A 23,843-nucleotide genomic window follows, 5' to 3' on the forward strand; every position below is an offset into this window, starting at 1 on the left:
GGGCAAAAGCCCTTATTCCTGATGAAGGGCTTTTGCCCGAAACGTCGATTTTGCCTGTCCTCGGATGCTGCCTGAATTGCTGTGCTCTTCCAGCACCACTGATCCAGAATCTGGTTTCCAGCATCTGCAGTCATTGTTTTTACCTCGTTGATTTACCCCGATTAGTACACCTAACCAACACATCCCTGAATACTATAGGCAACTTAACATGGCCAATTCACCTAACCTACACATCTTTGGATTGTGGGAAGAAACTGGAACATCCTGAGGAAACCTATGTGCAAACTCCACACAGACAGTCATTCAAGGCTGGAATTGAACCCAGGAATAAGGGCTTTTGCCCGAAACATCGATTTTGCCTGTCCTCGGATGCTGCCTGAATTGCTGTGCTCTTCCAGCACCACTGATCCATAATCGGGGTAAATGTAGAGTAATAGAGTAGGGTAATAGGTTTGGCTGAGGTACTCTTTGGAGGGTCAGTGTGGACTTATTGGGCCAAAGGGCCTGTTTCCACACTGTATGGATTCAATAGTCATATTATTTCACTTAACATTACGTCTGTGCTGATAAAATAATTTACCGCAGTTATGTTATGAGGAATTGCCACTCATTTTAGTGGTTTCAGCATGTTGTTATCCCAAACTCGAGATTGGGAATGGGATTCATTGCACTGGATCGCTGAGGGATTGATTGCAGTGAAAGGAGTCAATTGTAGATAGAGACAGATCTTGCACTATAAGGACTATGTGATAATCTATCTGGTGTCAGGTTCAGAGCTGCCCTGAATCTTTATGTCAGACACTTGTTTCAACGAACAAATGGGGACCTTTGTGATATTGCTTAATCCTCAATTCACAAGTGCATCTAAGATGTCACTGACACCATTTTAGCTGGATCATAGCTGGTCATATTTTTCTCCTGTGATGATGAGAGACAGGTAGCTTGAGAAGTAGGATTTTCCAACATTCCCAGGTGCAGAACACTCCTGGTTGCACCCACACTGATTTAAGAGTGCCCCATCACCAACCTGCAGAAAACACGAACAAAAGAGGTTTCCAATCCATCAATGTCGAAAGTATACATGACCGTCAATGCCAAATCTTTGAAGTCTGCACTAAATTTCAGGTAGCTGCAACACAAGGCAGCTCATTGATTACTGCCTTCTTCTTAGGCTTCAGGCCAGAGGGGGATAGCTGCTGGGAGTCAAGAGTTACCCCCTCCAAACATGACTCATGACACGTTTACAAAACCATCAGACTAACACAGAACCAAGACACATCACTGCTCCATGCTTCCATCAGAACAAAATTTAAACAGATCACAGGTCTTCATAAGATGTGGCATTGACACCTCAATCAATCCTAGCAGAATAACCTAGCAAGGGTGTTATGCAATATTGAACATGCTGTACTCTTCATAACTGGAGCTGAATGAGAGGAAAAACCTGAATGCAGAGGGAATAGGGAATTGACAGCAATCTTCTTTTGAAGATGAGAATGTGGATCAGGACATCAACCAGGAGGGCCATCCAAAGGGTATGACACAGCAATCCTGTGCGATGTGCGATAAGCCAGACAGAACCATATTGAAACCCTCTTCCAAGATGAACAAGTAGGGTATGGATTTCCATTAACTGTTAAAGATTCTGTTGGTAATGAGAAACAGTTTCTGCTTATTGTGAAGAAGTTAGTTATTTTTGCAATCCTATGATTCGCCATTTCCTTTTGCCCTTTTTAAAAATTGTGAGGCTCTATTTACTAATTTCCAAACCGCAGAAACTGTTCAGAATCTACAGAATTTTAGAAGATAACCATCAAATCATTGGCCTTTATAGCCACCTTCTTCCACACTGAGATGTAATCTATCTGGTTCAGGGAATTTATCAATCTTTAATTAATTAATGTTTTCTGTTTTGCCACTTTTTTATGCTAATTTATTTTATTTCTTCACTTTCATAAGTCCCTTGGTCCTCTCAACTTTCTGGGAGATTTTTAATATTTTCCTCATGAGGACAGATGCAAAATAATTGTTCAGTTTCTTTCCCATTTCTTTATTCTCCATGATATATTCACCAGTCTCTGCTCATTCTCCTTAACTGATTCATATTTGCTCAAATGATTTTGTCCTGAATTATATTTACTGAAAGCTTCCTCACTTCAGAGGATTCTTACTCCTCTGATCATTCTCCGTGAACCAGTCTTGGTATTTCCTTTTCGAGAGACCAAGTAATGGCACGGCAAGCTAGCTCAGCAGTTGGCACTGCGGCCTCACAGCGCTAGGGGCCTAGGTTTGATTTCAGCCTCGGGCGACGGTCTGTGTGGAATTTGAATATTCTCCCAGTGTTTGCATGGGTTTCCTCCAGATGCTCCGGTTTCATCAGGGCATCTATTCCTGATGAAGGACTTTTGCCTGAAACGTTGTTTTTCCTGCTCCTCGGATGCTGCCTGACCTGCTATGCTCTTTCAGCACCACTCTGACCTAAGCTCCGGTTTCCTCCCACAGTCCAAAGATGTGCAGGTTAGGTAGATTAGCCGTGCTAAGTTTCCCTGCAGTGTCTAGGTGTGTGTATATGTTAGGTGGGTTAGCCATGGGAAATATAAAGTAGCGGGTTTATGCCAGGGGTTGAGTCTGGGTGGGATGCTCTTTGGAGGGTCGGTGTGAACTCAATGGGCCAAATGTCTGCTTCCACTCTATGGGGATTCTATGACCTTCATCCATATAGAGGCCATGGTGGACCAGGTGCTGTGGGCACTCTATGACTCTGGCATTATGGTTGTCATCATGTTGGCTGTGAGGTGCTGCCTGAGTAGGCCTTTCTTCCCAGTAACATTGAGTCTGCTGTGGAGAGTTTTTTTCTGCCTCTGCTGATTTGGAACTACTTGATGGAGGTGGTAGAGTGGATTAGTTGTGGTGAACACAGCAGTCATCAGTTCCAGTAATGTGTGGATGATGCACGACATCTTTGTGGTCCCTCGCTTGAATAGTGGTGTGGCTTTTTAGGTGCTAGTGCCTGGAGAGGAGGTGTTGTCATGAGATCTTAAGCTTGTTCCTTCTGGCAAAACAGAATGATCAGACACTAGTTTCTTGAATTGAGCAGCAGTATGCAGGTGACACTTGCATGTGCGCAAACTCAGAGGCCGAACTATAAACTATCAACAAATTTACTGAGGGATAGGAGAGAATGGGCCTCAGACTAAACATCTGGAAAATAAAGGCTGTGTATCAGTCCACTCCTGCCACACAACTCCATTCCCCCAGGCATCATAGTCCATGGACATGTGGATTTTCTTTTACTTTAGGAGTCTGCTCTCAGTACAAGCAGACATTGATGATGAAATCCTATTTAACTCAAACATGCAGTGTAGCCTTTGGATGCCTGAGGAACAGCTTGTTCAAAGTTCAAAACCTCAAACTCAGTACCAAGCTCATGGTCTTCAGAGCAGCCTTGGTCCCCACTCTCATGAATGCATCAGAAATATGAACTCTCAAATCCTGGAGAGTTATTAACAGCACTGCCTTCACAAAATTCTGCAAATTCATTGGCAGGATTAGCATATCATTGTGAGCGTCATTTCACAGGCTGATATCCCTTGTATCAAGGCATTGTATAACCAGCGGCAATGGGCAAGTGAAATTGCCTGCATGCCCAACTCAAGATTCCTGAAACAAATGCTCTATTCCAAGTTCCACAATAGTAGGTGATCACTAGGAGTACACAGGAAATGCTACCAGAACACCCTGACGACCTCCTTAAACAAATACCACATCCCATTGATACATGGGAATGGCTCACCCGAGAATACACAAACTGGAGAAGAAGCATTTGCAAAGGCGTTGACCACAGGTAGGAGAAAGAGCGTGCAGAATCCAGGGCATTCTCACCTAACCAAGTCGAAATGTGTAGCACTGCAAAAGCACAGCAGGTTAGGCAGCATCCGAGGAGCAGGAGAATCGACGTTTTGGGTTCACTCTCCTGTTCCTCGAATGCTGCCTGACCTATTGTGCTTTTCCTTCGCCTGAAATGCTGATTCTCCTGCTCCTCGGTTGCTGCTTGACCTGCTATGCCTTTCCAGCGCCACACTTTTCAACTCTGATCTCCAGCACCTGCAGTCCTCATGCCCTCTCATTCCCATCCAATCGCCTTATCAAACACAGGCCCACCTGTGGCAGAGTCTGCAACTCCAGGATTGGGCTATCCAGCCACCACACAGAACCCAGCCTCCCTGGAGTGGAAGCAAGTCATCCTCTACCCCAAGGGTCTGCCAAAAGAAGATCTCAATCACCTCCTTTCTTTGACTTTGGCACTATCTTCTTTCCTGACAAAGAAAAAGGCAAATCACCCATTTAGTACGTCCATGAGCCCTGCTTCGAGGCGTGGATCCTCTCCTAGGATCCTTTTAACACCCTTTTACTCCTTACAGGCCTCTAAAAGACTCAAGTTCCCCTTTTATGTTAGCTGTCAGTCTGTCCTCAGACTCTCCTCGTTACCAGCTCCTCGCAGTGTTCTTGGACAACACAGCTCTGTATAACTCTACAGAAAACTGGAGATACATATTCAATACTTACACACATCAATCCAAAAACACGGTCATCCTCCCAATGCTCTCGCCCCCGCTTCTCAAGTCGATGCAGGGGTGCTCCGTGCGGGACCTTCGGGACATGTAGTTTCTAACGACAGCGGAGCAGCCTCTTTCAAAAGGGAGGCGGCGGGATCTTGGAAACTACAGTTCCCGGCCTGCACCACGTCGCAGCCGTTGACGGTCAGCGCCTCGCGCTGGAGCTCCAGACTGAGCCGATAAAAGGGAGGAGGGTGAAGAATGGTAACGGTAAAGGGGCGGGCCCCAAGTGGGAGAAGGCGGGGCTGTGAGGGTCAGGGGGCGGGGCCTGGATCTGATGACACGGCACGTCGGTCGCCGAGATGACGTGTCGATACCTTCACGCATTGACTAGTTGGTAGCCGGCAGCTCAGGGCAAGAGGAGGCGGAGGTTGGGGGTTAGAGGGTAGGGGGGGGGGCAAAAAATCTGGCAAGGCAAAGGAAGGGAAGGCCGCCGTCGAAGCGAGAGAGGAGGCGAAGATGCTGAACATGTGGAAAATGCGCGAGCTGGTGGACAAGGCGTGAGTACTACGGTGAAGCGTGCGGTTGAAGTGAGGGGAAAGACGGGGTGGTGGGGGGGGAGGGGGTAGTTGGCGGCCGCTCGGAGGCGACACGTCAGTGGGTGCGCGACGCCAGGCCAAAGGCGCCGCCGGGACGCTGTCATGGCCTCCCTCCCGAGGCCTCTCCTACTCCTTGCCCCATTCTACTTGGGGGTGACTAGAAGCGGCAGCCGAGTCCACTTCCGCGTATACACCTCCCCTAGACGTTGTCAGTTGAGCCCTGGCTCACCTGAGGCTCCAGCCTCGCCGTTTCTAGAGACTTCTCCAGGCTGGCACTCCGGTGCTCGGAGGGAGTGCCTTTGGTACCTTTAGGCCAGACAGCGAGACCGAAATTTACCTTGGGTTGGGTGAAAACTAGTCCAAGGACGCTGTTTCACAGGGCATCAGGTGTATTCCCGTAGTCATTCTGGTCAATATTCATCTATCGGCTTACATCATTAAATGACAGACTATTTGGTCATCTGTCTCATAGCAAAAATTCACCAAAAGAAAAAGCAATGTGTAAATTGACAACTCATTTGCCCATGTAATAAACAAGTGATGACACCAAGAAACAATTTATTGGTGCTGACATGCTGTTGGGGTGTCTCTCTCTGCAGGTTATTTTATTTTTTGTTAGTTTGTTATTTAATGATGTTGAGTTCTGTTTACTGGGACTTTTAGGGATATTCTTTCCCAGGGAGGGGAATTCCTTTGAACACTGTTATCCACTTATAATTGTGTTCACACGTTTCCAATAACTGAACTTCAAAATCTGTTTTCATTATTTGCCATGGCAGAAATTTTAATCCAATTTTGTATGGCGTGTTCCACGATTATATCCAACTTTTGCTGAAAACTGAATCCACTGAATTGTGGTTTATTGGTACAGCTCTGGTTTTGTGCCAGACAGTATAGGTGAAAAGTTTGTCAGAGTTGTGGAATGATAATAGTTTGTTGTTGCCTTAACACTGTCATCTTATTTTAATTTAATTTTGAGAATAAATGTAAATTTGTGTTTGCATTGATGTCATAAATGTTGCCTGATGCTATAATTGAATTTTGCAACAGTATGAAATCCACACGCCCTTCTCATTTACATATTTGGGCACTTGCTGTTTGCACTTTTGCTATCATTTCATATGTTGCGTAATGACTACCTTTTTTTAAAAAAAGTCATTGGCTGCAAATACTTTGAGTCACCCGATTAGTAATGAAAGTTGCGACATATCTTTTGATTTGTTCACACAATGTGGGCATCTTCGCTCATCCCTAATTGTCTTGGAGATGATGGTGGTGGGCTACCGCCTTGAATCACTGCAGACCAAATGGTATAGGTACATGCACAGTGCTGTTAGGAAAGGAATACAAGGATTTTGATGAAGCAACAAGGAACAAATGGTGACATGGTTCCAAGTCTTAGATGCAAGACTTTTTCCAGAATTTACAGTTCCCTCATTTTATGCTCAAATTCAAAAGCAGCATTTTTGTGCTTAAAGTATCTCTATTCCCCAGCATGTTAACCAGGAGTTGGAGCTCAAAACTGTCATGTATCTTTCCTGAGATTAGACAGTCCACTGACCATTGCACCAGATTGTTTTTGTTTTGGGAATTGATCGTATGATTGACAGGCACCTTTGCTGTTTTCTGTTGATATTGATATTTAGGGTTGCCACATGAGTAGTTTTGGATTGTCAAATACTGTTTTTGTTTTAAGCAGTCTATGGACTTTTTCTAAAGTGTAACCAAACACCTGAGTTTTTTATAAATATTAAAATGGGTAGACTTCATCCGTTTTGAAAAAAAGTTGAGCACGTAAGGGAATTTTTAACATTAGTTTTAAGGGATTTTCTTTATAAAATACTTTTTCAATGAATTATTACCTAATTTAAATGGGCAAACAAAGCAACTGTTTTGTTCAAATGCTATTTTATAGGAGTTTACTTAGAAAATATGAAGAAATATATTTAGTAATTGGTAGCATTTGAAAATTATCTGTAACATTGTGCCCTTTCATGAGTTTTGGAACACCACCTTGCCATTAGAAAATAATTGAAATACTTTCAGAAAGTAACAGACTATCAATGTTAATTTACATAGTTTACATACATTTGTTTAGGTTGCAGGTGATAATGTAAACACAAAGAAATACTAGCAAAACAGGCTTTGTCAGGGGCATAAACTTGATGATTGCTCTCTCTTTTTTCCTTTCTTTTATTCCATCCTTCCTTCTAGCTGCTGATTTAAAAATGGACACGGTACTACCAGTTCCAGAAGGCTTGTTGAATATTGCTTAGAAAGGCATTCTTCATTGATATTCAATGCAGGCTATTCAACTTGCAAAAACCTTATAGCTTTAAGGGTGATCAACCTGTTCCACAGGAGAAGATACCACATTCCAGCAGCCAAAATTCTCATGCAAACGCTCTTGTACAATTACCTGGATTTTTGAGTGCATCAATCACAGATCAGTTTTCAAATGCTTGCCCCACCGATAGGTATAGTTTGTAAAGTGGAGATGTATTCTCAGAAAAGTAAAAACAAAGTAGCCTTAAATTGGCCAACTATTTTAAATAATGGAGTCATTTTCTGACTACAGAGGAAACTCGATTATCCGAATGACATGGGCAGGGAGTATTTTATTCGGATAATTGAATGTTTGGATAACACTGTGTAGCCAAGCGTTGGGGGTTGTTGTGATCTCGTTTGGATAATCTGAAATTTGCATAATCGAGGTTCCTCTGTTCTTTCTGCTTCACAATATTAAACTGGGTTCAATAGGAAGCAAAGCCAAAATTTTGACCATTTCATATTTAGGTGTTGCAGTGTTTATTCCACCTCTTTCCCACCCCTCTCCCTCGCAACCTTCACCCCCAACAAAATCAGTAAATCACTGCCTTGAGTAGAGAGTAACTGAGCAATATAGTTCAGGAAACTCTAATCTCTGAGCTGCGCTAACTGAGCTCATCTCTGGTGAGGCAGCTTCAGGAAGCATTTTACCTGAAACGTTGAGATCTCCACCTCCTGATGCTGCCTGGCTTGCTGTGTTCTTCCAGACTCCTGTTTGTCTACTCTGGATTCCAGCATCTGCAATTGCTTTTTGTCTTCATCTCTGCTGAGGCAGCAGTGACATGATGCTGCTTAGTTTGGAAAGAGGTAGATAACCAGGTTAATGGCTGTCACACGGCGGTGTCCTAATGGGAGTTTGTGTGTGCATTGGGTGCCCCCAAGTCACTTAACTTGACCATGTTTACTGTATAAGTTTGTATGTAAAAGATGTTGTAGAGGATGACTGGTATTTGGAGTTACTGTATATCTGTGAAGAGTTGGCTTTGAGAATGAAGGATTTTGGAAAGTTAATAGAGAAGGATTCATAATGCTTTTTTTTAAGAAAAACTTTGTTGGCATGTTGTGCATTGCCTTGCATTGTTATTTGGTATGGCTAGAATTAATGCATACTTGCTGTTGTCTTGAGATAAATTGAAGCACGTGAAGTTTTTGTTGTAAGTGTATGGGTAAACCACAGTAAGATTATATTACTAAGCTTTGATTGTTGTAGATGAGTCAGGTTTACAGCACAAAGAGGCCCTTGATGGCTCAATGTGTCAGTGCCAGCCCATCGAGGACCTATCTATTCTCATGCCATGTTCCAACAGTTGACCTGTTGTATGCTGTGACATTTGAAGTATTCATCTGAATACTTCAGTGACATGAGAGTCCCTGTGTTTGCCACTTTTCAGGCAGTGAGGTCCAGATACACTCAACTCTGAGTTGGGAGGGGGAATAAATTCCTCCAATCGTCTCTAAATTTCCTGCCACTTACCTTCAATCCATGCACCAAGTTATTGACCACTCTGAGGGGAAAAGCTTCTTCCTACCTACTGTACCAATGACCATCTAGTTTTGTAGACCTCAAACAATCCTTTATCAGCAATTTCTGTTCTAAGGAAAACAACCCCAGCCTATCTGGAATCTCTTTGTAGCTGAAATGTTCCAGTCCAGGAAAACCCTAGTGAACATCTTATTTGCCCTTCCACTGAACTTTTCACTGTTCTCCTGTATTCCTGTTCGTGTACAAGTGACGATAAAATCTAAATCTAGTGCAATCACAGCCTTCATGTCATGTGGCAACCAGAACTGCATATGGTGTATTCCAGCTGTGGCCTTACTAATTTAGAAACTGCAACATCATAATCGCTGTACTATTTAGGATCAAACCATGTGCAGGGTATCGCGTATTCCTTTGTCTTGTTAGTCTGTCCAAATTGCAGCACTTCACAGTTCTCAGAATTGCATTCCTTTTGCCACTTTTCTCCCAACTGACCAGCCCATAGATTTTATCACCTAATCCAAGGCTTTTCTCCTTGCTGTATACCAAACCATTGTTTTTTATTTGGGTCACCTATGAACTTACTGATCAAGCCTCTTGCATTCATGTCTAGATCATTAGACTATAAATAGCTCGGACCATGTAGGACTTCACTGGACACAGGCTTCCAGTCACAAAAACAGTCTGTTGCCTTCACTAAGTCAACTTGTCAAATTACTCTGGATCACATGAGCTCTGATCCTGTAACCACTCTCCACGAAAGACCTTGTCAAAAGCTTTAGTGAAGTCCATGAAGACTACCTCAGCTACACTACACTCCTCCAAATTCAATAAATCTGTTGGATGTGATCCCTTCCAACCAAGGTCATTCTGCCTGCATTTCTTTAACTTTTGCCTCTATATGAAGGTTCACTTTGTTCCTTGGAATTATTTTCCCCATGGTTCCACTATCATTGGACTTGATGCTTTCTTGGTTCACCCTTACTACCTTGCTTGAATATTGGTATTATACTTGCTGCCCTGCAGTCTTTTGGCACTTCTGTCTCCAGACAGGATTTGAAAATTAATGACAGAGCTTGTACAGTTTCTCAGCAGTCTGCGATGCTTCACATCTGGGGCTGGAGAAGTCTCCACTTCTAAACCTGCTAAAAATGTTAATATTTCTCCTGTCTTAATACTAATTTGTTCAAGTATATCACAGTACCCTTCCCTTATTCCTATGATACATTGTCTTTTTCTGTGGTGAGTGCAAAACAAAGTACTAATTTTAAACCTCATCTGTGTTTTCTGGCTCTAACCCAGACAACTACCTTAGTTCCTAATGTTCCTACTCTGTCCCTGGCTAACCACTTGCCTTGAATATGCTTAAGACGACTTTGGATTTTGTTATTTTCTCTGGTATTGTTAATTTCGTGACTCTTCTGATTTCTTTAAGTAACCATGTGCCTTTTTAATATTCCTAGGGCACTTGCTGTTTCTAACCTTCAGATCCATGGTTCTTTGACCTTGTAGGTACCATCCTGTCCTTTACAACAAAGAACGACATGTGGCAGAAACAGCCCCTTTAGCCCTCCAAGCTTGCATCGACATATTTTTGCTCTTCCATATTAAACCTGCCTTCACTTATGGGATCTGTGTCCCTCTATTTCCTTCCTATTCATGCAGGTGCTTCTTGAAATCTGCTATTGTCTGCTTCCACCACCACATCTGACAGCCCATTCCAGGCACCCGCCACCCTTTGTGTGAAAAACATGCCGAGCATATCTCTTTTAAATGGACCCACTTGACTAGGAATCTAGTGCTGTCCCTCCCGCATTGACTCTTCAGTCATGCTTCATCTTCCCAATTATATATTATGTATGTTAATCTTAAGCACGAAGATGATGAATTTTGACTTGGGAAAGATTTCTGCTTTTAAATTTGAAGTAATATGTAATTTTTGAGAACTAAGTCAAATTGTTCAAGGATAGTGTTAGAATTAGTAGTAATGGATGTGTGCATCTTGATCGACACGATAAGACTGGAACATAAAAAGCTGGTGAAGTTCAACAGTTGATTCAGTTTGTCCTCAATGTCGCATGGCATGCAGTAAAACAGCTTTCTAAGCAAATTAGATCTGATCTGCAAACTGGTTCTTCCTTTTTTGAAAATCACAAAAGTATCTGGTACTGTAAGTTAGCAAGAAGTTTGGGTCATCAGTTTCTTTGGGCTGTGTACTTATGAATGTACTCGTTCTGTAATATGGTGGCATTTGCTGTAGTATCATTAATTTAATTAATTCCTCAAGTAGTAATATCTGGATTACTCCCAGTGCTGTGAGCTCGTGAGGGTAGGAATAGGAGGATAGAGAAGATGAATGCATGACTGAGGAGCTGGTGAATGGGAGAAGGATTCACATTTTTGGATCATTGGAATCTCTTCTGGGGTAGAAGTGACCTGTACAAGAAGGACAGAATGCATCTGAATTGGAAGGGGACTAATATCCTGGCACTAGTTAGGTTGGGGGGGAAGGTGGTGGGTGGAGGGGGAGAGTGTGTGGAACCCAGAACAATTAGTGAAGAACGAGGTCAATCTGAGACTGGTACAGTTGAGAAAAGAAGTGAGTCAAACAGTCAGAACAGGCAGGGACAAAGCAGAGAACAAGGTAGGACTGATAAATTTAACTGCATTTATTTCGATGCAAGAGACCTAACAGGGAAGGCAGATTAACTCAGAGAATGGTTAGGATAATGGGACTGGGATATCGCAGCAATTACTCAGGGGTGGAGAGGACTGGCAGCTTAATGTTCCAGGATACAAATACTATAGGAAGGTCAGAAAGGGAGGCAAGAGAGGAGGGGGAAGTAGCGTTTTTGATCAGCGATAGCATCACAGCTGTACTGTGGGAGGATATTCCCAGAAATATATCCAGGGAAGTTATTTGGGTTGAACTAAGAAATAAGAAAGGTATGATCACCTTATTGGGCTTCTATTATAGATGCCCCCCCCCCCCCCTCCCCAATAGCAGGAAATTGGGATTTTAACTTATTTAAGGGTTTAGATGGAGAAGATCAGCAAGGTGGCCTTTGTGTGGAGTCGCAGGAGATGGGGGAGATACTAAGCGAGTATTTTGCGTCCATGTTTACTGTGGAAAAGGACATGGAAGATATAGAATGTGGGGAAATAAATGGTGTCATCTTGAAAAATGTCCATATTATAGAGGAGGAACTGCTAGATGTCTTGAAAAACACACAAATGGATAAATCCCCAGGATCTGATCAGGTGTACCCTTGTACTCTGTGGGAAGTTAGCAAAGTGATTGCTGGGCCTCTTGCTGAGAGATTTGTATCATCAATAGTCACGGGTGAGGTACTGGAAGACTGGAGGTTGGCAAACATGGTGCCACTGTTTAAGAAGGGTGGTAAGGACAAGCCAGGGAACTATAGACCAGTGAGCCTGACATCGGTGGTGGGCAAGTTGTTGGAGGGAATCCTGAGGGACAGTATTTACATGTATTTGGAAAGGAAAAGACTGATTAGGGATAGTCAACATAACTTTGTGTGTGGGAAATCATGTCTATCAAACTTGATTGAGTTTTTTGAAGAAGGATCAAAAGAGGGCAGAGTGGTAGATGTGGTGTATATGGACTTCAGTAAGGTGTTTGACAAGGTTCCCCATGCGAGGCTGGTTAGCAAGGATAGATTTCAGGGAATACAGGGAGAACTAGCCATTTGCAGGTAGAAGGTTGCTTTTCAGACTGGAGGCCTGTGACCGGTAAAGTGCCACAGGGATCGGTGCTGGGTCCATTATTTTTCATCATTTATGTCAAAAATGATTTAGATGTGAGCATAAGAGATATTGTTAGTAAGTTTGCAGATGACACCAAAATTGGAGGTGCAGTGAACAGCGGAGAAGGTTATCTCAGATTACAACGATATCTTGATCAGATGGGCCAATGGTCTGAGGAGTGGCAGATGGAGTTTAATTTAGATAAATGCGAGGTGCTGCATTTTCGGAAAGCAAACCTTAGCAGGACTTATACACAATGGTAAGAGCCTAGGGAGTGTTGCTGAACAAAGAGACCTTGGAGTGCATGTTCATAGATCCTTGAAACTAGAATCGCAGTTAGATAGGGTTGTGAAGAAGGCGTTTGGTATGCTTTCCTTTATTGGTTAGAGTATTGAGTACAGGACTTGGAAGGTCATGTTGCGGCTGTACAGGAGATTGGTTAGGCCACTGTTGGAATATTGCGTGCAATTCTGGACTCCTTCCTATCAGAAGGATGTTGTGAAATTTTGATAGGGTTCAGAAAAGATTTGCAAGGATGTTGCTAGGGTTGAAAGATTTGAGCTGTAGGGAGAGGTTGAATAGGCTGGGGCTTTTTCTCTGGAACGTCGGAGACTGAGGTGTGACCTTATAGAGGTTGATAAAATCATGAGGTGCTTGAGTAGGATAAGTAGACAAGGTCTTTTCCCTGGGGTGGGGGAGTCCAGAACTAGAGGGCATAGGTTTAGGATGAGAGGGGAAAGATTTAGAAGAGACCCAAGGAGCAACTTTTTCATGTAAAGGGTGGTGCATGTACGGAATGAACTGCCAGAGGACGTTGTGGCGGTTAGCACAATTGCAAGATTTAAAAGGCATCTGGATGGGTCTATAAATAGGAAGAGTTTGGAGTGATACGGGCCTGATGCTGGCAGGTGGGAGTAGATTGGGTTGGGAAATCTGGTCGGCATGGATGAGTTGAACCAAAGGGTCTGTTTCCGTGCTGTATATCTTTGACTCTAGGATTCTGAGTGCATGCAGAAAACCTGTTAAATATGAACTTGCAACACTGTTACTTTTATAGGGATTGTACATAACGTGTTATGATTTTTTCAAACTTCAATTATTTTGAAAGATGTATTTCAATGGAATGATATACCCCAAATAAAGCAATTTTAACATGTCAACAATTTTATTCGGACTTTCCTTTTTAAAAAGTGTTGATTGTGAATTTATAATGCTTATCTATATTTACTTGTGGTGTTCAGTTAAGATTACATTATTCTGTTGTATATTGAATCTTAAGTGTATGTTTGCCAACCTCTAAGGACAGTGTTAAATTTTAAAAATGGCTTTCAAAGTCCACTTCAGATGACTTGCCTCACCGCAATTTACGCTGGGCTTGCCATTCCCTTCCCAGTAAACATTGAGGTATTGCTTCTTCCCTCTGTTTCCATTCTTTTACCTCAGTTTGACTCTAGTGGAGTCAAACTTGTTTGATCCCTTTAACTTTGTTCCACTTTTGGGGACTGATCATTTGCATGCTGCAGGTGGGAATTCCTGCTGTCATGTTACTTTTACAATATTAGAAATTATAATCCAGTTTGACACAACATCAAATAATGCATGTTAAAAATGAACTGTCAAATTATCAATAATCCTGTTATTTGAGTAAGTTGATGGAAACCACCCTAACAAATGTCCTACACCTGATACCTTCAAATTCATAACTTTTACAGTGATTTGTGGAGAGTACATGGTCGCAATAGAAATTTGCCTTTTGATTTAAAGAAGAACCAATACATGATGGTATATGGTATCAAGTTATTTCAAGCAAAAATAAAAATGCTTTTACTTGATTTTTAAGAGTTTGAGGTGTTGCCATGTTTTAAAGACATCACTTAAATAATGTAGCATTTTTTTTAGTAAACTTCTGTTTTTCTGAGGCTGCATTATGCTACACTGGGCTTTCTGTTGCTGGCAAGACAAACTGATTTTAAAATGTGGATTGAGCTTGATTATTCAGGAACTCTTTCACACCTGGGGAAGTAGTGTTTGTTGCCATTTGTGAAATATGTGCAAATGGATCATCCTCAAATTTATTTGACTTGATTTTTCCAGCTATTAGTGTGCAGTTAAAAGACTTCTGGATTTGTGGGTATTTTGTTGACTTGTTTCATATCCTGTGGGAGCCTCCCTGATTTCAATATTCAAATATTGATTTGAATTTAGAATTAGTAACTGTTCACAACCCTAGAATTCTTGACGTTAAGGGCGGAGTTAATTAAAATGGTCGTTTTGAACGCTGCATGGCAGAAATGTGACCTTTACGAGGTTGTGACTGGAGTGGGAGCATATTTGCTGAGACATGAGACAGACACTTGCATTATTGCATTTACAGTATATCTCTTTATTCTGCATTTGTCCAAAGTTTGAACAATATTCCAACTATAAAAAAATCATATGACATCCCACCTGTCTGCAAGATACCCAAGCAAACAATTTTAAAAGGCTAGCCAACAGTAGAGACTGGTTTAAAAGAAGCACTCAGTTGTGTGTAGAAGTAATAGTAGTGTTATCTACATAAAGTTTATTATCTCTTGACTGAATCAAGATTGCTAGATTGTGTTGGACTTTGTTCTGGTAACTGGGTGGCTTTCTGTGCTGCACCATAACTAAGTTTAAAAGACAATTGTTCTTGTTTTGTTTGTTTCTTTGGTTGATTCCTGTACTGCTGTTGTGTACCAGAATCATTGTTATTATCAGTTGTGTTCCTTTTCAACTGTTTCTGCTACTTGTCCAATAAAATCAGGTTTTGGCAGGTCATAACTTTCAAAATAATCTGTTGGCTGAAACTTTTGTAGCAGTCTTGTTGTTCTTTACTTGCATCACATTGCATGAGGGTATGCATATCCAGGCATAATGATTGTTGTGATTAAACTACAGTAATTCAGACAGGATTGTTTAAGAAAATTATTATTGAGTAACCTTCCTTCATGAAGCCTAATGTTCCAAACTCAACTAACTACAAAATAAGAGAGATTATTTCAAATAGTCACTGATGTGCTGATAAACATGATGGTCAATTGATACGCAGTATTCCTTAAGATGGGAAAATTAATGGTTTCTTCTCTCCTGCCACTGGGAGATGAATATTGTCTAAGACACATAACAATACTCAATTATTAAAAAATGTTAGCTACAAGTACAACCTTGTTTTAATATATCATTCAGAAAAAGGGGCCAGGGTAAAACATAAGGAAATGGGAGAGGCTTGGATTTGTGTAAAGGTCAGAATTTCATAAGGGAGAAATATGTAAATGCAAACAGGTGAAGTAAGATTAGTCAATCATGTGTAAAAGGTACTACTGTACATGAAACTGATTATAATGGAAATAATCAGCCAGCCTTTTTTCAAAAAAAAAGGACTTGAGTTAGTATTACTAGCTATAAGGAATTCAGGAGAGAACAGGTGGTTGACTGTGTTAGTAAGTTATCGATATCACTGGAAGAGGGTGAAATAGTTGAGGGCACAAAGATAATCTATTTGGTTAGAATTATAAATTGTTTAAATTGCATTTCAATGGCTACTGCAGTCCAAGTAATGGGAAGTGGATAAAGGAATAAATTTGAGAAAGATGCAAGAACAATTGAGTAATGGAGCATTTCAATTATGACTTTGTGAACTAGCATAGGAGCTTTGTAAAGGGTGAAGGAGGAAATCCTGAAAAAATAAAATGCTGCGAGTACTCAACAGGTGTGGCAATTTGTGTAAACCAAAGAACAAAACCACCATTGCAGATCTGTGTACTTGTGAAATGTGTTAACTGTGTTTTCTTCATTGGGTGTAAAAACAATCTTGGATGTAATTCTGAGGAACAAAGTGGAACATGTTTCAATGCAGAGGCATCTGGGAAGCATGGCTCTTTAGTTTTAAAATAGTCATGGAAAGTCATGGAGTAAGGGAGGCAAAGATGGTCTGAGAGAATGTTAGTGGTTAAAATAATTCAAATTGAAAAGAGCTTCGCAGTGCAGACATCAAAATTGTCTAAATGTCAGTAATCCATGGTATGTTATAATTTTAGATAGAAAAGTAAAGTCAGCAGAGATCATTATTAGGAAGAATTCTATTTGACATATCTAAATCCATTGTTTCATTGATATTTGTGTAGCATAGCTTTGAAGTTGGCATCTGAACCAAAGTTTGGAAATATGAACAGAGAAAGCAACAGACTTTACAAAGATGTAGCCTGGTAAAATAAGCACATGGTTATATTTTAATGTGGGAGAATGAGAACTAATGCACTTTAGCAAATAGATTTAGGAGTAGTAATAGAAGTGAAATCATAGTGTTTTTTTTTAAAGAGTTCGAAAATGGAAAGATCTGGAAGTAGATAATGGCTGTCATCTAGATGGCTGGTGTTGTAGGATCCTAAAAGAGTAGCTGCAGTGATGGTGCATCCATTGTTTCTAATTTTCCAAAAAATCATTGGATTCTGGAAAAGTGATAATGTGGCATCACTATTCAAATAGTGGATAAATATGAGCTAATCAGCCTATCGTCTGATTTTGGAGAGGTATTGCAATTATTCAGGAAATAATAGCAGATCATATGGAAAATCATAATCCAATCAAGCAGAGTCAGCATGGCTTCATGAAAGAGAAAGTGTGTCTGATTATTAGAAGTTTTCAAGGAAGTCTTGATTAGAGTAGATAGAGGCGCCCCAATAAATATGTTGAATTTGGACTTTCGGAAGGTATACAACAGGGTGGGAAGTGGATGTGTCAGTGAGAAGTAAGTTGTTAGGTCAACCATGATCCTATTGAATGGCAGGGCAGGCTTGAGGAGCTTAACGGCCAACTCCTATTCCTATTTTTATGGTCTTAACCAGACGTGACATGTAGAAACGTTTTTGTGCAGTAACTTATGATTTAGTATTCATTGACTAAGGGCTTCTGGGAGCAGATTAAATAACTTCCAAAAGCAAATTATAGATTAATTTAGGGGGCTATATGGAGATCACAGAAGCAATCTGACTGGCCCCTCTCCCTAACATTTTTACTGTCTGTATAAAGTTTTACTCAAAGTATTTATCCAATTCTCTTTCAAAAGCTCAAAAGTCTCAAGGCACTAAGTTTTATAGTCCAACAGGTTGATTTGAAATCAGTGCTCTGAAAACTTGTAATTTCAAATAAACCTGGTGTCATGTGACTTTTGACCTTGTCCACCCAGTCCAACACTGGCACCTCCACATGGCTTTGGATCTGTTGAGTCTGTTTTAATCACCTTCTCAGGTAGCACATTCCAAATCCTGACTACCTGTTGTGTTTTAAAATAAAAATGTGACGTCTATCTGCTTTTGCTGTTGACATTAAGTCTTTGAGTTTAAAAGAACAGATAAAGATTTGTAATTCCAATTTGCAGCTTCAGGGTTCCAAAATAGTTTACAGTGGTAAAGTACTATTGTAAGACAAAGTGTGACAGCCAGCTTGCGCACACAATCCTGACAGACAGCAGTATTGTAATGACCAAACTGATGTTTTTGTGATATTGATGAGGGGTAAATATTGGCTGGGGCACTGGGAATAATTGATTTGCTGTTCTTTGAGCTAATGGCTGGGTGCCTTGAAAGGCAGTGCTTTGGATACTTAACCAGTTTTTACATAAGCTTGTTTTACTCTGGTCCTACACTTGGGGGTGAGTATAAGGATCATAGTCAACTTTCAATTCAATGCAATTTTATTCACAAAGTACACTAAAAACACCAAAGAAGCTGGTTGGTTGAATATTATCTAAAAAGTTGCTCTTTCGTGATAAACGTCCTTCTCTTATGTTAGTTTACCAATTGTAACATTACATCTTTGTTGTTAAAATAGTGCTGGCTGTCAGAGTAGAACCAAGAACTACCCATGTCACGCTGTGTAGTTGGCTCTGAACTTTGCAAAGGTTCCTCTCACCCTCTCGGTGGCCTGAGCTCTGTTGCTAGACCAGATCATGTCTTTTGAGGGAAAGGCAAGCAGGTGTCCTTCCTTATTTCTCCCCGCTGCATCCTTCCAGAATGTTCTGTGGCCATCTGCCAGTTATTCTTCCAGCTCAAGGCCATGCTGTCCAATGGGATCCTCAATCTCATGAATGGAAGGCACTGCCCTTGTGCCCATCCTCCAATGTATCAAGAGCACATACATGGTCATGTCGTACCGCTTCCCATCTCAGTTGAAGTAAACGCTCAGAGACATAGTATAGTTTTATCTCCATCATTATTCTGGGCCCTAGAGGGAGAGAGAATGATTGTGCAGGGTCATTGTTTCCTGGTCTTCTCTCTCGAACAGCAGTTTATTAATGAATTATATGGTCATTTTACGGGGAGGAGCATCCAGATAAGGCAAGTACATATTGATTGAGTGACTGTTACGATCAGTGAGCATCAACAGTAAAGGTTAAGCCATCTACTCTTACACAATGAATGTTCTTAACCTTAACTGGCTTTACATAATGAAGAATACTTTTCATCATGTTAACTGACCTTACATATTTAATGCTTCCAATATTGTTAAATGGCTCTACATAATGAGTGCTTTTCCACCTTGTTAACCCATTACCTTTGCCTCCAGCACCCAATTGTTAACTATAAATTCTTATCTGCTCTGAGTCCTGCTCAGCTGAATCTCTTGTTTCACAAAACTCAGAACTTAACTCTTTCCCTGCCAGCTTATACCCTATACATATTCTCAGTCGTGGCAGGAACCAAAGACACCAGTGAGTCTACTTGCTGTTCTCCAGTACACAAACCAGCCTCTGTTTCTAGAACAAGTCTGGGCAATGGATCGCACACCAGCTTTATAAAGTATTGTCACATTTTGGAAGAGAAATATTCTTTAAAAAATGTTGCAGAAACTCTCAAATCCACTGGAGCCAGAACGAAAAGTCAAGATTGCTAATATGAGCAGTTCTTAGTGCTTGGATCACAGGTGGCCGGTGAAAGCATGAGATTGACAAGATGAACTATTTTCCAATTAGACCAAAGTTTATACAGTTTTCTTAACCAAAATAGACTTATCAGGAATGTGGAGGTTTGGCTGTCTAAATGGAACCAGTTGGGGGTGGTGGTGCTAACACAGTTCTGAGGGAGTTGTAACTGTTAATTGAGCAGACTTTGGTTGCTGGGGATGAATTCTTCCATGGTCTTGCCATTGGAGCACTGAACCAGGCTCCTCTATAGATTCTGGTGGACTTAAACTCAATATCTGGCTGGACCACTATCCGTTTCCTTTTCTGTTTCTGGGTTGGGTCTTGGTGACCAATTTCTCGACATATAGGAATGGAGTTAGCTGTGAGAGCTCAAACCTGAGGTTGATGTCTCAAACCCTTCCAGGGATATGTGACAATGGGAGTTTGTGCTTTCATCTGGTTTACATGCTACCATCCAGTCTTCCTGGAGTCTACCAACACCTTTGTAAACAAAGGGGTTCACCGTGTTCACCACTGGGGTCCCAGGTACCTGGGGGAATAAGAATGTTCCTGGCTGGAAGTCCTGAAGCATAACCTGTTACCCTATTTCAGCATGCTGTCTGAATGTCTGTTTGTTGGGGAGGTGATCTTTTCTGGACTGCTGACTATGTAAGCACAACTGCTAGTTCAGTAGTTTGGGCACCTGTTTTATTAAGGAGCTTTCATGCTAATTCTGCCAGGGGTTCACCTCGGTTCTCGGTAGACATGTTCTACATCTCATTTTCCTGATCCAGTCTTCCACTATAGACCACCCATCCAAAAAGCTTTGAAAAGCTCTGCACTAGTTTTCCTGATTCTCTTGAGGCCCATTTTTGTTTTGGCATGAATAATCCCTTGGAATCATTTGTTGCCACTACCTGGTGCTCCAGAGGTTCCCCTCCATAACTGAAGTTGTCAGCCAGGAAAGTGGGCATTTTGGTATGTTTTGCTGTAATTTGTGGCCCTGAAGCATCAGGGTCCAGCACTATGCAGTTTTGGCTAACTATACTATCTCTAATTTTGATGTGGAGATGTCTGTGTTGGACTGGGATGTATAAAGTCAAAAATCATGACTCTGGGTTATTTGAATCCAGAAGCTTTCAGAGACCCCGTTCCTTCCTCAGGCAGCAAGTGAGAGAGAATACATTGGATGCAGTATCTATAAGTAAAGGATCAAAGGGTCATACAACTTAGGTGAATGTATTGAACAATCCTAAATGGCTACTTATGTCTTTAATCAATTAATCAGTGAATCCTGACTGTTGCATGGAGCAGCTACCCCTCTTAAATCTAGCTCAGGCTAAATGTTCAGGAATACAAAGCTCACTGGGGTTTGACTTCAGAGTAACCATTGGCTGCTACTTATTGAGAGAACCACTCCAGGATATCAGTGTAGTCCATGCTTTGGATTGTTCAACCAGTTATTTACGTAAACTTGTTTTACTCAAGTACTATGCTTGAAATGAACAAAAGGGTCTTAGACAACTTGAATTCAACACAGTTTTATTCATAAAAGGGCCAAATGGCTGAGTATCTAAAACACTGTTCCTTCTCAATAAAACTCCCAATTCTTACATTAATACTCTACTAATCGCAACATTAAGTCTTTGTCACAATCCTTGTCTAAGCTACTGCTGGCTACCAGACTAGAATCTGATGCTACCTATGTGGTTGACATCTCCAAGCTTGACAAAGCTTGATCTTGCTTGTGGTCATCTCTACCTCTAACTAGGTGGTCGGAGCTCTGCTACTCAGCCAGTACACGTCTTCGCTGATAGCCAGAGAACAATCTACCTACCAGGTTCTGGTCACTGCATCCAATGGGACCCCCCCCATGCCAAGTATAGAAGACACTGGAGCTACCTTTGGCATTCATGCTCCAGTGTATTAAAGACATGTCCCTCTCTCCATATGTGCTCACAGTAGGAATCTGGGATGCTAGCAGGTGTGTACTCCAATCCACAAACCAGCCTTGTTATATGGGCTAGTTTGGGTGTGCCCTTGCCTGCCAAAGTTTTATGTTTGACTAGTCCTTGGACTTGGCTGGTGAATGGTTGCCCATTCTGGTTTCAGGTCTTGGGCTGTCTGGCCACAAAGAATAGACAGGTCAATGATTTATCTTTTTATCCAAAGGCAAATGTAATGCCACCCACCCTATTATTGTGACTGACTACGTGGGTAGGCAAGGTAGCCCGTTGAGCTTGAAGGTTTGTTTTCGGACCCACTATCTCTAGTTTCCATACATGCAGACAAAGAAGGACATCACTTTGACTGGGACAACACACACATCCTTGGACAGGTGAAGCAAAGACACATACGCGAATTCTTAGAGGCATGGCATTCTAACCTGAACTCCATCAGTAAACGTATTGATTTAGATCCTATCTACCTTCCCTTGGGGGTGGGGAAACCGAAAATACATCACCCATCTTAAGAAACCAAGACCTATAAATAGAGAGGTGGGGCATACCACCAGCGCTTCACCGGAAACGCTCACTGATGATGATACCTAGTATGGTGATGAAACATCTGAAAACAAACCTTCAAGCTCAGTGAGCTAACGCACATACTTATCATCAACCTGAGCTACAAATCTTCTCAAACGTTGTTGACTGATTGCATAGTTTAAAGCTGTGTGTCTTACTACTGGCTCAGTGCAATGTTTTATGAGGTTTTAAAGCAACTTCAGATTGGATGCCTGCAATTACTATGATGTCTACGCGTGTTTTAGATCAGTAGAACCAAAAGAATTAATTTATGGTGAATAGTTTGGGGCCGGAAATACAAATAACATATAATCTGAAAGAACAAATGTTCTCAATTCCTCATGCTTGGTGATTAGAATTATAAAAATACCTAGTTCGCTATTGCCTTTCATTTCTCCAAACACTTTACAATTAAGAGTTTAGTTTTTGAAGTATCGTCTTAGCCTAGTGAAGATATCTGCAGTTTATGCATTGCAGAAGCAGCAAATAAAGTTGACAATGTTTTTAATATTGGTTAAATGAAGAATTTTAGCCACGGCACAGAACTTGGCACGTCTTGAATTATTAGAACACAGCTTTCTGTATCCATCTGAGGAGAGAGATGTTGGTTCAAAATTGCACTTGAAATGTGCCTCCTTTGCCATGGTACGTCCTCAAGAGACCATATTACAGCTCCAATAAGGTGATATTGAGCTTAAATCTCCTTAATTCATCTTTGATTTTATAAACAGGTGTGCCATGCCATACTATTGTTGGATAACATACTGTCTACTTTTCCAGAGTGTACAGTGATTGCTCAATCACCATCCAAAGCTCATGTTCTACTAAATGGCATTTGGTTTTTGATCATGACGATTCATATCAATCAACTGCAACACTAGTAAATCTGGTTGGTGTCAGATTTTGGCTCATTAACCCATTGCTACTGAGTTAAAGGTTTGAGCTTAATTTCTAAGTCCTGAGTGCAGAATCAATGCAGAAATCTTAGCCCAATGTTGAGGGAGTGCTTCGATATGAATAGTTATGATCAAAAACCAAATGCCATTTAGTAGAACATGAGCTTTGGATGGTGATTGAGCAATCATTGTGCACTCTGGAGATTTCCTTTATTTTGGTAGTCTATTAAGTCATGGTCAGATCTGCCCCCTCAGGTGCGTATAGAATGTCAGATTGTTATCTCATTGCTATTTGTTGGAACCTGAGGATATAAATAGGATGTCATTTTTGTCTCGATAGCAATAGCTACATTCCCAAAATAGTTGATTGGCTTAAAACACTTATCTTGAACTCCTTGAAAATGCTGTGCAAATACTTCCTGTGTTTGTCACATGGTAAACCAAAAACCCAGCTATGAATTGCAAGCTCTGTTCTGCTTATTTGCATACTAGGATGTCGTTTGGCTGAAACTCTGACAAATACAAGTTACTGCATCTAAACATTTGCAAAGAAGAAATGACTGATTTGATTCCTGAAAGACAGGAAGAATCTGAGCTCCAAGTTTCAAACATCTGGCTTCTCAATGTACCTGGGACTGCCATAAATATTTAATGTGGAGGTACTGGGGTGGGCAAAGTTAATCACACAGTACCAGGTTATAATCCATCAGGTTTATTTGGAAGTACTACCTTTTGGAGCACTGCTCCTTCATCAGGTAACTAATAGGGC

At 41.2% G+C, this 23,843-nt stretch overlaps 1 protein-coding gene across 3 annotated transcripts in view; it reads left to right on the forward strand.

The window, feature by feature from the left end:
* The first annotated feature begins 5,035 nt into the window (after nt 1-5,035).
* The window catches only part of clint1a (clathrin interactor 1a), a 170,795-nt gene continuing 151,987 nt past the window's right edge, over nt 5,036-23,843 (forward strand). For all 3 annotated transcript variants that reach the window (XM_043703977.1, XM_043703978.1, XM_043703979.1), the window contains exon 1: nt 5,036-5,116. In XM_043703977.1, coding sequence (XP_043559912.1) covers nt 5,076-5,116 — 41 coding nt within the window. In that variant the 5' untranslated portion in view covers nt 5,036-5,075. The remainder of the gene's footprint in view (nt 5,117-23,843) is intronic.

This window comes from Chiloscyllium plagiosum, chromosome 14, assembly GCF_004010195.1.
Source record: "Chiloscyllium plagiosum isolate BGI_BamShark_2017 chromosome 14, ASM401019v2, whole genome shotgun sequence".
In the NCBI taxonomy this organism is placed as follows: Eukaryota; Metazoa; Chordata; class Chondrichthyes; order Orectolobiformes; family Hemiscylliidae; genus Chiloscyllium; species Chiloscyllium plagiosum.